Here is a 13,726-nt window from a genome sequence, read left to right as displayed (position 1 = left end):
ATTCATCACTACGGCGGGAAGAATGAATAAGCATCATTTATGTGCATATTCATTACTACGGCGGGAAGAATTCCTCAATTTAACAAAGGACACCTCACGCACATCTTTGGAATTCTTATGTTTATTTATCTAATTATCTAAATGACGTGTCACCACATGCGTACACAGGTCTGAGTTTATGTCACTTTCTCTCATTTATTTATATTTATATTTATGTTTTTACTTTTATTCTCACTTGATCAACAAGCATAGTGTGTATATGCTAAATTCCTTAATTAGCCAATAATTTGATAACTAGCTAGAGAATTCTTTGGTCCACATGCATATATTGGCATGGATAAAATGGTTTGTCGATGGGCCGTATGCTGTCCGCTAGCCATCTTCCCTGTATACCATTTCACGTATTTAGAGGAAGGTCAAAATCCGTGTCAACAGATTCCCCCTCGAGGTCCGGATGCGGAAATTACATGTTAACGGATCCGGATCTCGAAAATATGTCTTTTCTTTTGATTTTGGACTGACCATTGTAACCATGATTTATTATTATCATTTTTTTATATGAACATGGTAAATTTTAGTTCCTTTGATCTTGTCGACCGTCGTATTTAATTTCAATACATCTTTCGTAGGAGGTTACTAGTTTATATTCTTAAAGCTTAATTTGTGATGCGCTATTAGTTTATACTCTTATAGCTTGGAGTAATTTAATTTTGATAATTTCTTTTGACATGTGCTATCAGTTTATACTCTTATAGCTTGGAGTATTTTTTGTGATAATTTCTTTTGTGATGTGCTATCAGTTTATACTCTTATAGCTCGGAGTATTTTTTTTGTGTTAATTTCTTTTGTGATGTGCTGTCAGTTTATACTCTTATAGCCTGGAGTATTTTAATTGGCATATTTATTTCATGAGGCAGTTTACGCTTCCATATTCCGAATATTTTTTTTTTGTTTTTTTTACGTAAGGCTAGTACTCTATACTCATATAGCCTGGTAGTGATTTCATTTGGTAAAACATAACTTATACTCTGTGTGCCAAGATTTGGAGCGTACATTTTTTTCTTTTTTTTAGTATGATGTAGGATAGTCAATACTTTGTAATTTTGATTTGTCTTGACACTGTTGCATTCCGTATAGGTTATCATTAGCTGAAACGCTAATTTTGTTTATTTCCATATATTATTCCAAGGAAGTTTATCGGAGCATATAATTATTAAGGCGTGAAACCATGATTTTTTTACCTTGGCCATTATTTAGATTAACGCAGCCATGGAACAGTCATGAATTTATTTTACTGTATCATCTCTTTCTCATTGCTTACATTTTATACCCATGATGCGATGGAGTTTGTTTATTTATTGATTATTTCATTTACGGTTTAAGCTCGTGAAGCGATGGGGTATGTTTATTTCTTTTATTGATTATTCATTTCATATTTCGCTTGCAGTTTAAGCTCGTGAAGCGATGGAGCTTTTCTTTTTATATTGCTTACAGTTTAGGCTCGTGAAATGATGGAGCACGTCTTTTCTTTTATATTGCTTACAGTTTAGGCTCGTAAAGCGATGGAGCATATTTAATTTCCTTGCTATTTGTTCATTTAATATTTCTCTTGCAGTTTATGCTCATGTAGGAGTGGAGCTCATTTTTTTTATAGTGCTTACAGTTTAGGCTCATGAAGCGATGGAGCATATTTATTTTCTTTATTTAATATTTCGCTTGCAGTTTAAGCTCATGAAGCGATGGAGCTTGGGGGTTTTTTTTACTTAGGCATAGTAGCGTTTCAGGAACTTTCCGTTTACTGGCGGCGGACAATATTCACTGTCAGGGGAGATAATCCTATATGCACCACTAGGATAAACATCTTTTACAACGTATGGGCCTTCCCATTTAGGCTCAAATTTTCTTTGCATACGATGTGCAATATTCATAGGACGAATGACTGCAAGAACTAAATCCCCCCTGTTTTAACGATCTTCTTTTCAAGCGCTTGTCAAAAGCTCGAGACATTCTGGTTTGATATGCCTCTAAGTTTTGCAGCGCGTGAAGCCGCTTCTCTTCGAGATTATCTAGTTCCCTTAAATGCAGTTTTGCCGCTTCATCTTCAGTAAGTTTTTCTTGAATAGCGACTCTTAATGAGGCAATTTGCACCTCTAATGGCAGAACTGCCTCACCTCCATATACCAGAGAATAAGGAGTCATTCCAGTTGGTGTACGAGTCGTGAACCTGTATGCCCACAGTGACTCAAGTAGTTTTTCATGCCAATGTCGTTTGTTTTGTGAGACCACCTTTTTAAGCAATTTACAGAGCACTTTATTAAATGCCTCTGCTTGACTGTTGGCCGCTGGGTTGTAGCCCGTTGAGAAGTGGCATCTAACCTTGAATTTGGCACACATCTTTTCTATTTGTTTGTTTCTGAAAGAGGGTCCGTTATCAGATATCATCCGAGCCGGGACACCAAAGCGGTATATGAGGTTAGTCCTTATAAAATTCTCTACATTTTCCGTCTTAACTTCTTTTAGTGGTATGGCTTCTGCCCACTTAGAAAAGTAGTCAGTCGCGGCAAGAATAAATCTATGCCCCTTCGATGACGGGGGTTAATTGGCCCTACTACATCCATACCCCACATTTCAAAAGGCCAAGACATACTTGTTGGGTGTAATGGCTCATGCGGCTGATGTATGAAGTTGCCGTGTATTTGACACTGATGGCATCTTTTTGCGAAATTCATAGAATCATCAAACATTGTAGGCCAGTAATAGCCTAAATGTTTTAGCTGGTAATATAATTTAGGCCCAGACTGGTGGGCCCCACATACTCCAGCATGGACTTCATTTAAAGCTTCTATAGTTTCGCTCCCTGCAAGGCAACGGAGCAGAATACCATCGCATGAGCGCCGGTAAAGCAGGTCGTTTATGCATGTATAGTTAATTGACCTTTTTCAGACTCTTGACCTTTCTGCGGAATCCAAGGGCAAGTATCCATGGAGTAGATAATCAAGGAAAGGTGTTCTCCAATCCCCTACTTCAATTTCACACGTATCTATGGTCATTGATGAGGCGACCAAGGTATCTTCTTCTTCTTCAGCGAGTATTGGGAGAACCCTCCTTTCCTCTATGTGAACATCCATTGTTTGGCATGGATCCAATGCCATGCTGGCAGCTAAACTCGCCAATGCATCTGCCTTTTCATTTTGATTTCGTACAACATGCTGAACTTTTAGATCATCAAACATAGCCATAAGTTCTTTTTCTCTTTGAAAATACGGCACGAGTCCTTCTTTCTTTACTGCATATATTCCCAATAATTGGTTAATTATTAACTGGGAATCTCCATATATGGTGAGCGTATTTAACTCCATATTGTGGGCTATTTCAAGCCCGATGATTAGTGCCTCATATTCGGCGGCATTATTTGAAATTGCCGACGTAAGTGTGAAAGAATATGGGATGATTGCTTCATCAAGTGTGACAAAGATGACTCCAGCTCCAGCTCCAGCTCCTGATTTTCGGCGAGCACCGTCAAAATACATTTGCCATGTAGATTGGACCACTGTAGTGGTGAAAACCTCTTCATCTGGTAAGTCATCGTCAATGGGAAAGTCATCAGGAATGGATGTGCTGCTAAAAAATTAGCTAGCGCTTGACCTTTTACTGCCTTTTGGGGGTACAAACACAATATCAAATTGTGAGAGGAACATTGCCCATTTTGCTAACCTGCTGATAGCGTCATTTTACCTAGAATATATCGGAACGGATCAGCCCTTGATATGAGATGTACTGTGTGTTCTAACATATAATGGCGGAGCTTTTGAGCTGCAAATACAAGCGCCAGGCATATTTTTTCTATTTTGAATAATTGCACTCCGGCCCCAGCAGGGTACGACTTAGGTAATATAAAGACGCCTCTTTTCCAGCATCATTATTTTGTGCCAAGAGTGCACCTAGAGAGGTAGGCATAGCGGCCGTATAAAGGATCAGTGGTCGCCCTTTAACCGGCGCACACAAGATGGGGGGATTTGTAAGACACTTTTTAATATCTTCAAACGCGTTTTAGCATGCTTGGTCCCACTGAAATGGGACTCCTTTCTTCATTAGCCAGGAAAAAGGTTTACATCTCCTGGACAGGTTCGAAATAAACCTTCTAATATATGCTAAGTGGCCTTGGAGGCTCTTTAGCTCATGAAGGTTCGTCGGTTGTTCCATTTTGGTAATCACCTTTATTTTGGTTGGGTCAATTTCAATGCCTTTTTTTGTAACTATGAAACCAAGAAATTTTCCTGAGGAAACTCCAAAAGTGCACTTCATTTATGTTTTCAATTTATGTTTTCTAAGGCGTTCGAACACCATAGCCAAGTGTTTTAGATGATCCTTTTCACACTTGGATTTAACGACAATATCGTCTATATAGCACTCAACGATTTCATATAATAATCCGTCGAGGACAACGGTTATTGCACGTTGGTACGTAGCACCTGCATTTTTTAATCCAAAAGGCATTACCTTATAGCAGTATATGCCTTTTGGTGTTCGGAAAGTGGTTAGTTCTTGATTTTCTGGAGCCATCTTTATTTGATTGTAACCGGAAAAACCATCCATGAAAGAAAATATTTCATATCCCATAGTAGCATCTATAAGAATCTCAGAGATTGGAATGAGAAAATCATCTTTTGGACATGCTTTATTCAAGTCTCTGAAATCTACACATATACAAATTTGCCCATTTTTCTTCTCAACGGGTACAATGCTAGACACCCATTTGGGGTATTTCACTTCCCTAATAAACCCTGCAGCTATGAGTTAATTATCAACCTCAGCTTCAATTTGTGGAAGGACTTCTGGTCGATACCTTCTTTGTCCCTGCTTTACTGGGCGCACCTCCTTTTGCACGGCCAGCTTATGCACTGCGACCATCGGATCTAAACCTGGCATTTCCTCATAAGACCAAGCAAATACATCTTTGTTTTCAGAAAGAAACTTATGATATTCTTCCTTACTTTCCTTAGATAAATTTTTGCTGATGAAGATCGGACGAGGGTCATCGGATGTCCCGATATTGATTTCCTCCAATTCATCAGTAGTTGGTTGATTTCCGTCTTCCATTTGGGGAGACGCTGCTACAACATTGATAGGCTCAGCAGAAGTCATATGAACTTCATTCCCTAGCCCATATTTTTCTTCTTTTAATATTTGGTCTTCATGTAGGGCATCGAGTTGAGCTTGGGACATCACCTTTTCAAATGGTGCAAGCTGCCCCCGGCCCCCGCATAAAGAAGGGCCAGTAGAAGTAGCATAGCCCATCTGTTGCATCATATAAAGAACTTTGTTATCATATAAGGAAATAGGCAAGGTCTCATCATCTCTATTTAGCAATGTAACTTGTGCAGCTGTCTTATTTTTATTGAGCTGCTCAATTTTTGCTAGTTCTATTTTGTATTGCACCAGAGGAGGTAGAGGTGTTGGAAATTTAGTACCTTTACTATGGGGTGCTTTATTTATGACCTGAAATATTGGGTCACCCTTCTTCCTTTGATCGCTTGGTATGTATCACTACAAGGAACTATTTAATCTGTGACGAATTCTCCGTAACAGATTTAGAGAACGTCATAAATGGTGAACCATCTATGACGATTTATGAATTTTCGTCATAAATATGCAAATAGCCCATCTAGCCCAAATTTTAGCCCAAATTTGGGCCCGATTTCTGTGACGAACCTCATTAACGTCATAGATTGAAAATGAAATTGTCACTAATTTTGAGAATGGTGGAACTTTGGGCCCATATGCAAGTAAGGGAATGGTGAAATTAAATCCGTAAAAATGAGAATGGTGAAAATTCAAGCCCTATGTCAGTAAGGGAACAGTTAAATTAAATCCACAAAAATAAGGCACAAGTGAGATTCGAACCTAGGATCAAAAGCTTAGACAAGCACATGTTACCACTGCATCCCCACAACGTTTAGGGGAAATTGTGGCATTTTCCACTAAACAACATGTTGTTTCTGCTGGTGTGGCTTGGTCAAGGAGTCCAGCCATCACACGCCCGAATGTGCCTGCAAAATTTAAGTGTCGAATTGGGCTGGGGGGTATGTCAGTAAGGGAACAGTTAAATTAAATCCACAAAAATAAGGCACAAGTGAGATTCGAACCTAGGATCAAAAGCTTAGACAAGCACGTGTTACCACTGCATCCCCACCACGTTTAGGAGAAATTGTGGCATTTTCCACTAAACAACATGTTGTTGCTTGGTCAAGGCGTCCAGCCTTCACGCCCCCGAATGCGCCTGCAAAATTTAAGCGTCGAATTGGGCTGGGGGGGTATCGAACCTGCGACCCCGCCGTAGCAAACCAGGAGCCTTAACCATTGCGTTGAAGCTGTTTTTGTGTTGGTACAGTGCATTAAATTATTTTTTAATTCTAAGTGCGCTGGTTAATCCTAGGTCAAAGGCTTGCGGGGGAGGGCCGGTAGTATCATGCCAGGTGGCGGCGCCTGCTTGCATATAGTTCATCTTCTCTTCTTTTAATCCATAGTTAAAATTTATAATTGGTATTTCTACCTCATAGTAACTCCAATTGAGTTGGTTTTTTTCTTATTTCTTATAAAATCGCGCTCTTTTGATTTGGTGGTGTTTATATGTTTGTTAATTGCTATTTATTAGATACTTTTCATGCGATTTATTTTCTTCCATCATGTAGAAAATAGAAAAAAATATGTTTTTAATTTTCAATTGCTATTGTAACTTTATATTTTCAAACATTAATGTAAGCACAAGGTTGTTTCCAAATTTAAGGTACATACGAGTTCAAAAGTATTATAAAGTATTCAAATCTCAAAGTTTTGACTTCACAAGGTTGTCTTAATTGGTTATTGAAAAATAAAAAAAACAACTTCTTCCAACAACAAGTGGCAAAGTAAATCCACAAATATTAATAGGAGGGTAAATGTAATATTTTGTTCAAAGTTGAGGTTAATATGAGTAAGAAAAGACTTTAGGGTGTATAAACTTTAGAGATTGGGTTGAGTTGTATGAAACAATGTGAGAAATACGTCCATCTTATAAATGATGTATATCCTAATTTTTGCAAAAATCTAATGAACCTTTTTTTCAAGCTCAGTCATCCATAAAATGACTCTATGGAAATTTTCAAAATTTTATAAGAAGGTTTAGGTATTATTATCATTATTTTATAATAAGATTGAATGTAGAAATTTGATTTGTCCCTAACAAACATTTAAAATTTTCTTTCATTTTTAGTATATGAGCTATAATAGAAAGGAGACAGTTGAAATAGATTTTTGAGGAATTTTTATACATTATTTGAGATACATTTAGTTCAATTTGGAATTAATTTCGAGAATCAACTAGAAAATCATTTAAATGATAGAAAATAGTAAATAATTTCTAAAATTAATGAAACTCCTATATAACAATATCTGTGGAATCTGTTACATGTAAAAAATTTATTGAGATGTTTAAGATAGTTATTTTATTAAGTTGTTGCATAATGATGCATTAATGATTTGAAAATGAAAAAAAACACTAAACAGACCAAAAATCCAACTCTGGGCCGGTGCCTGCATGGCCCAATCATTCTTGTCCGTTCATACTCAATCTAATGGTTTAGATTGCATCCTTATGCTATATAATCAACCCTCCATCTCTAAACCCTAATTTCTCACCTCGGTGGCCGCCGCACCCCCCACCCCCCTCCGTCCTCTCCTGGTCGCTCCTCACCTCCCATCCTCTTCGTGGCCGGATCTGGATCCCCACCGACGCACTCCACCTCCGCCACTAGGGGCGCCCCCTTCACGGCTCCATGCTTTCCCACCCCTTACCCAGGCTTGCGGCTGGCCATGCGGTCTGGCTGGCCTTGGATCCGGCCATGGCCGGCCTAGATCCGGCCGCTGTGCTTCGCGGTGACCTGCGGGGCCGGCGGCGGCGGCCGTGCGGCGCGAGGCCAGCAGCAGAGCCAGTAGCAGTGGATGTGCTGCGCGAGGCTAGCAACGGCGGCGGTGCGGCGCGAGCTCTCTCTCTCTCTCAGATCCATCGCTGCTCTCTTCCTCAGATCCATCCGGCGGGAGCTCCAGCGCCTCCGTTGCCGCCGTAGGCTAGCGCCATGGCCGGGCACCTCCTCCGTGGGATACGCCTACGCGTCGCCGCCTCAGGCCACACGCCATGGCCGGGTGCCGCCAACTCATTTGAAAAGACGCCGGCGACCACACGCGGTACTACTACTACTTTTACTCGAAATACTATTTTCAAGGTCTTTCTTCTGAATGTTCCTCTGAGCTTCTTTTTTCATGTCTGAACTACATGCTTGTATGCTATTTAGCTGATAATTTTGGTAGCATTGGTCGAAACAAAATAGATTCAGTTTTTCAGTATCAACTATATGTGTTTGTCTAACTGCATGAAATTGAGTCCTTAGATGCAACTGTTTTTTTAGAGTTATATCTGCAATGGTAAAAATTAAACATACTTTAGCTATCAGAATGGTGTACTCAGTACTAAAAAATACGGGAATCATGGTAGCATCTCATACTCAGTACTTAGCTGTGCAGAAACAGGACCCTGTGCATTACTGGTCATGTGTGAACTGAGAACTAGTGTCATTACATTTTAATGTTATGTGTGAACAGAGAGCTAGTCTCGTTACATCTGGTTATGTTTATGCGTTATGTGTGAACTGAGAATTAGTGTCATTACTTTTGTGTGTTAAGTTTAATTATGTGTCTATGTCCCCCAATTGTTTTGGTAGTGTTTACAGTTCAAATCTTACCTCAATCGAAGCAGTTTTGATTTGTTTTCGGGAATTCTTTGCAGAGCTGCTGGTTGCAGTGGTAAGGCTAGTTGGTTTCGACTGTGTTCAGAGATTGATTTCGCATTCCCTGCACACCGCTCCCTTCCCTTGTCATGGAAGTGGGAGTGCCTAATTGTCATGGCTACCCCCAGGTAATCTGCACCTCTTGTTAACAATACTGTTTCGATCAGTCACGTTCATGCAGCAGTAACACTTGGATAATCATTTCTTTTATACATATGTGGCCAGTAGCAGTAATTTTGTTTAGCTCATTATTTCAATCATCCATGACTGGTACGAACCTGCAGCTTGACCCTTCCTAGAACTCATTTTCTGCAGTCGACCCTTCATGTTTACATGTTTAGAATAAATTACTAGAACTCCTTTTCTATGGCGAGTACTGAAAAACAATACTGCTAATAAATAGTTTATATTGCATATAAGTATCAGATTATTAAGTCATCCCTATGCTTATTGTTATTAGTTTTGGTTATTAATTCATGCAGGCAAGAAGACAACATGTGCATAATCTGTACAATGCTACTACAAGATAACTGGACCAGCACAGCCGCACAGGACATTTCGGTGAGCCCAGATCCTATCATATTTGTTTTACCTGCAATTAAAGTTTTTGACGAAATGCATCCTCAATAGGCAAAAAGATCGCAAGTCAGCTGCCACATCAAGTGCCATGTGGGCCAGGCTTTTCTAAAAAAAAATGCCACGTCAGCTGCCACATCAGGTGCCATGTCAAATGCCAAATCAGCTGCCATGTCAGTCGCCACATTGGATGCCACGTCAGCCGCCATGTAGGATGCCACGTCAATGTCTATGTCATTGATAGGTGAACATGTGGCATTATCTGTGACATTTATTTTCGTCATAGATATTGGACTTGGGTTGGGCAAAGTGGACTTCGGGCCATTTTGTGACAGTTTAGAAATGTCATAGATCGTGCTAATCTGTGACGATTACGGAAAAAATGTCACTCGATTTAATTTGTGACGCTCAATCCATGACGTTATTCGAAATCGTCACAAAATCGTTATAGATGTTTTGCGATATTTTTTCAGCAATTTGTGATGAATTTGTTTTGTCATAGATTAAATGATTTCTTGTAGTGTATTGATATACTTTCTTTTTCGATGAAGACTCCCCACGCTCTTTGCTTGGGAAATCTGGTTCTAGCATTGACATCGTCTTTGGTGTTGAGACCGTATCAACAGGCTCAAAATAAAGTTTTGCATCTGCATAGAAGGATTCTGCCACTGTGAATGGCTTTTTATCAGCGAAGATCCTTACTATATCCCCCGAAGCATCTTTGTATTTAATACATTGATGTAGGGTAGATGGCACAACCCCATTTTCATGTAACCATTGGCGACCGATGAGAGCGTTATATGATGTAGCTGCATCAATCACGTGGAAATTATTTTGGTAGAATGTTAGTTATAAGAAAAAAAAAAGTAGAGACACATCGAATGGAAAGTGCGGTGCACTTCTACGGTTATTATTACTTTTGATAATTAGTCTACTTTATTAATGACATTATGTATATATCTATTTTTTCGGGAAAATTTCTACGATTTATCTGTTTTCCTACATGAAAATTAGCATGAGCACTAAAAGTAGCCTAGATAGATGTTTTATTTAGCAATTCCGGTATGCTTACAAGCTGATGGCTGTATACCCAACCTGATGGTTCATGCGTCAGGGGTCACGGTATCTGAAAACGGAGAATGGCTAAGCGTAATGATCAGGAGTTCAGGACGCGTGTGGATTATTGGGTGAACATGATAAGCAATACCAGCAGGATAGATATTTTTTCTCCCGCTTGCATTGTTCGGGGTCAAGCAGCAACCAACCAACCACATCTGTTCCGGCAGGCCTAGCAAACACCGTAGCAAAACTCACAAAACTCATTTTTTGTTCTCCCGCTTGTAATCTCAGGCTCAAGCAAGGAGAGGCAAATAATGAACCACGTACAGCTTCATGATGCACACAGTTTGGGGTGAACCGTAGGAACCACATCAGTTCCGGCAGGCCAAGCAAGCACATTATTAGCCAAACTAAAAAAAAAAACTCATTTTTTGGCGTGCGTCGTTTTCTCTCCCCGATCAGCTGCCGACGCCATCGCCGCCCTCTCTCTCTGGAACAGCGCTCTGAACCGCAGGTGCTCGCGCAGGCGGAGCCAGTCGTGCGCGGCGTCCGGCAGGACGCCGGCGAGGCACCACAGGAGCTGGTGGCCGACGGCGGGGGTGCAGAGCGGGCCGTGCCCGATCCAGCGAACCGCCGCGCGGGCGTAGGCGTCCGGCGTGGGGATGAACGGCGAGAGCCAGTTGTCCAGCACGGCGCTGGGCACCAGCCTGGTCGCCACGAAGAACGGGGCCTGCAGTACAGTGCAGATGATCATTGAAATTATGGAATGCAAGAGCAACTATCCCATGTGAAGTTGCTCTGGTCTAGCAGTGAAGTTGAAGTTTGTTGGCAGGTGACTGCGTAAATCAGAAAGTGTACTGTTCTTGTTGAAATCTGAATGCCAAAAATTGTCAGGGGTGTGCACGGATTACCTGGCACTGCACATCAATCCCTTTGCTTCTATACTCGACGTAAAGGCTCCTCGAGAACTTAGAAACGTACCTGCTTACGATGAACAGACCGTGCGTACATGAGAGAATAAATTTAAACTCCAGTCACTGCACTGCCCTATGAATCGCAATAACAAAGATACATGCAGTACTGTGGGCCGGGCCACTTAAATTTGGATGTCTTCTAGTAGATTGCAAGCCACGCACGACCTGAATTGTGCAATCTAGCAGGCAGGATCCAATCGTGGCGGGGAATGCATACCGTTTAGTGGCGGCGTAGATGGTGTTGAGTGGGAAGGAGGGGATGGCCTCCGACGACGCCGAGCCCATGTTCAGTACGGCGCCCCGGCCGCGCTCCACCATCCCCGGCAGGACGGCGGCCGTGACCTCCGTCAGCGCCCACAGGTTCACCCGTACCATCCTCACCCACGCCTCCACGTCGGCCTCGTGCAGGTACGCCAACGCCGGCCTCCCCACACCGGCGTTGTTCACCAGCACGCCGACGTCCAGGCCCTCGATCGCCGCCCGGAGCCGCCGCATCGACTCGTCACCTGCCATCCATGTCGATCAGAGGATTAGTGGGAGTCGATCGCCGATGCCGGTGCCAGTGGCCCGACGCACACGCACGAGCATAGCTAGGTAGAAGATGATGTGTCTGTCGACACCTTGAGGGGTGCCGACGAGCGAGAGGTCGAACACCACGGTCCTGGTCTTCACGCCGTGGCGAGACTTGATCACGTCGGAGGTCTCCTGGAGGTTGGCGGCGTCGAGGTCGAGGAGGACGAGGTTGAGGCCGCGGCCCGCGAGCTCCAGCGCCACGGACCGGCCGATGCCGGACGTCGGGCCGGTGACCACGGCCCACGCGCCGTACCGGCGGCGCAGGTCCTTTGGCCGGCTCAGGCAGAGCGCGAGGTAGGCGAGGAGGCGGAACGAGAACGCCGCGGCGGAAACGCCGCCGACGAAAATCAGGAAGAAGAAGACGAACCACGCCGCCGGTGCCGGTTCTGTCATCCTCGGCAGATGTTTTCTCCCTCGTCCCCTTGTTCTTGAAACTGCTGATCGAGCTCCTGTTTTCTGAAACCCGACGATATGAGAACTTCCTGCTGGCGTGCAACTATATGCATCTACGCACCTCTTGATTGTCTGAAAGATTAAGACCTATTGCTACATAGCTGTGTTTAGTTCATGAAAAAGTTTATTTTAATATTGTAGTATATTTTGTTGTTATTTGATAATTAATGCCTGATCATGAAATAATTAGACTTAAAAATTCATCTCGTATCAAACAGTTATACTGTGTAATTAGTTATTTTTTCAATTGCATTTAATGTTTCATACATATATCTAAAGATTCGATGTGACAAGTACTGTAGAATTTTTTTAACTAAAGAGGGCCAGTTTTGCAAGACTGCAGCACATGCAAGGTGTGTTCAGTACTGCAGTGTGTAACGATATTATTTACCCGGGCTGCCGGCTGCTGCCACCAACCGGCCAGCTGCCCAAAATTAAAGCTATGACGCAGACATGCATGGGGAGTGTAACTTCTAGGCGAAGTAACTTCTATGACGCATTTGTGTACATATAACTTAAAATGTGACGCATGGGACGCAGACATGGGTGTGTTTATAGAAGCCGAGGAAGAAGCAGGGATTTTTTTACCGATCGTTGATTACGAACCGCCGGCACCCGGTTCCGGCTAACCGGTCCGGTTTGACCAGTTACCGGTAAAAACCGGCCAAACTCAAATTTGAATTCAAAACCCGCAGATATACTGGTTTCGAACGGCTAACCGGCCAGTTAGACAGGTTTACCGGTCCGATTTGACCGGTCCGGTTTGACCGGTCCGGTTTGACCGGTTACCGGTCGGTTTGAGTGGTAACCGGTCGGTTTAGGTTAAATTCAATTTTTTTTCTTTTTAGTTTAAATTCAAATGCCCGCAAAGTATACTAAATGAATATTTGTATAATATGTTTTAGACTAAATGAACCCTCCAACCCTCTTTTGTACTACTTTTACATTGTATTTGTATACTTTTGTATGCATGTTTTTTTTGTTTAACTTCAAATGCTCGCAAAGTATACTAAATGAACAAATATTTGAAAAAATTTGACACCATTAAATTCGTCGCAATTTGAAGTATTTTTAAGAATTTTTTGGGATTTTTCCATTTTTTGGAATTCAAATTTAAAATTTGAATTTGGGCCGGTTTGAAACCGGCCGGAACCGGAACTGGTCCGGGCCGGTTAGACCGGTAACCGCGGTAACCGGACCGGTTCCGGCCGGTTTTTTTAACCCTGGGAAGAAGTAGAAGGAGATGAGCAACCAGTGCCCGGCGGTCTG

General features: G+C 42.1%; 2 protein-coding genes across 3 annotated transcripts; one reads left to right on the top strand and one right to left on the bottom strand.

The window, feature by feature from the left end:
- Positions 1 to 7,669: 7,669 nt before the first annotated feature.
- Positions 7,670 to 9,456, top strand: LOC120705094. Of its 2 annotated transcripts, none has more exons than XM_039989618.1 (3): positions 7,670 to 8,261; positions 8,822 to 8,950; positions 9,305 to 9,456. In XM_039989618.1, exons 1-3 carry the CDS (start codon positions 7,981 to 7,983, stop codon positions 9,450 to 9,452), a joined length of 558 nt encoding a protein of 185 aa, XP_039845552.1. In that variant the 5' UTR covers positions 7,670 to 7,980; the 3' UTR covers positions 9,453 to 9,456. The 2 variants fall into 2 exon arrangements, 1 of the variants encoding a protein (XP_039845552.1); XR_005687780.1 differs by having other exon boundaries at positions 7,673 to 8,223.
- Positions 9,457 to 10,687: 1,231 nt separating this feature from the next.
- On the bottom strand, positions 10,688 to 12,655 carry LOC120703327 (very-long-chain 3-oxoacyl-CoA reductase 1-like). Its single transcript, XM_039987362.1, has 4 exons — positions 12,052 to 12,655; positions 11,649 to 11,937; positions 11,369 to 11,438; positions 10,688 to 11,187 (listed from the first exon to the last, which is right to left on the bottom strand). The coding sequence occupies exons 1-4, from the start codon at positions 12,395 to 12,397 to the stop codon at positions 10,882 to 10,884; spliced, it is 1,011 nt and encodes a 336-aa protein (XP_039843296.1). The 5' UTR covers positions 12,398 to 12,655; the 3' UTR covers positions 10,688 to 10,881.
- Between the last annotated feature and the right edge of the window lie 1,071 nt (positions 12,656 to 13,726).

The sequence above is a fragment of the Panicum virgatum genome, chromosome 4K (genome assembly GCF_016808335.1).
Source record: "Panicum virgatum strain AP13 chromosome 4K, P.virgatum_v5, whole genome shotgun sequence".
NCBI classification, from domain to species: domain Eukaryota; kingdom Viridiplantae; phylum Streptophyta; class Magnoliopsida; order Poales; family Poaceae; genus Panicum; species Panicum virgatum.
Note: the sequence above shows the minus strand (reverse complement) of the source record. Positions and strands in the feature narration are given on the sequence as shown.

Bases quoted from the DNA above. Each gene is read 5' to 3' on its own strand.
- LOC120703327 (XM_039987362.1), bottom strand. From the start codon at position 12,397: ATGACAGAACCGGCACCGGCGGCGTGGTTCGTCTTCTTCTTCCTGATT. The intron at 11,938-12,051 runs GTGTCGACAGAC...CATGGATGGCAG, and splicing joins GCTCGTCGGCACCCCTCAAG to GTGACGAGTCGATGCGGCGG. The intron at 11,439-11,648 runs GTATGCATTCCC...CATCGTAAGCAG, and splicing joins ATCTACGCCGCCACTAAACG to GTACGTTTCTAAGTTCTCGA.
- LOC120705094 (XM_039989618.1), top strand. From the start codon at position 7,981: ATGTGCTGCGCGAGGCTAGCAACGGCGGCGGTGCGGCGCGAGCTCTCT. The intron at 8,262-8,821 runs GTCTTTCTTCTG...AATTCTTTGCAG, and splicing joins CTCGAAATACTATTTTCAAG to AGCTGCTGGTTGCAGTGGTA. The intron at 8,951-9,304 runs GTAATCTGCACC...TAATTCATGCAG, and splicing joins ATTGTCATGGCTACCCCCAG to GCAAGAAGACAACATGTGCA.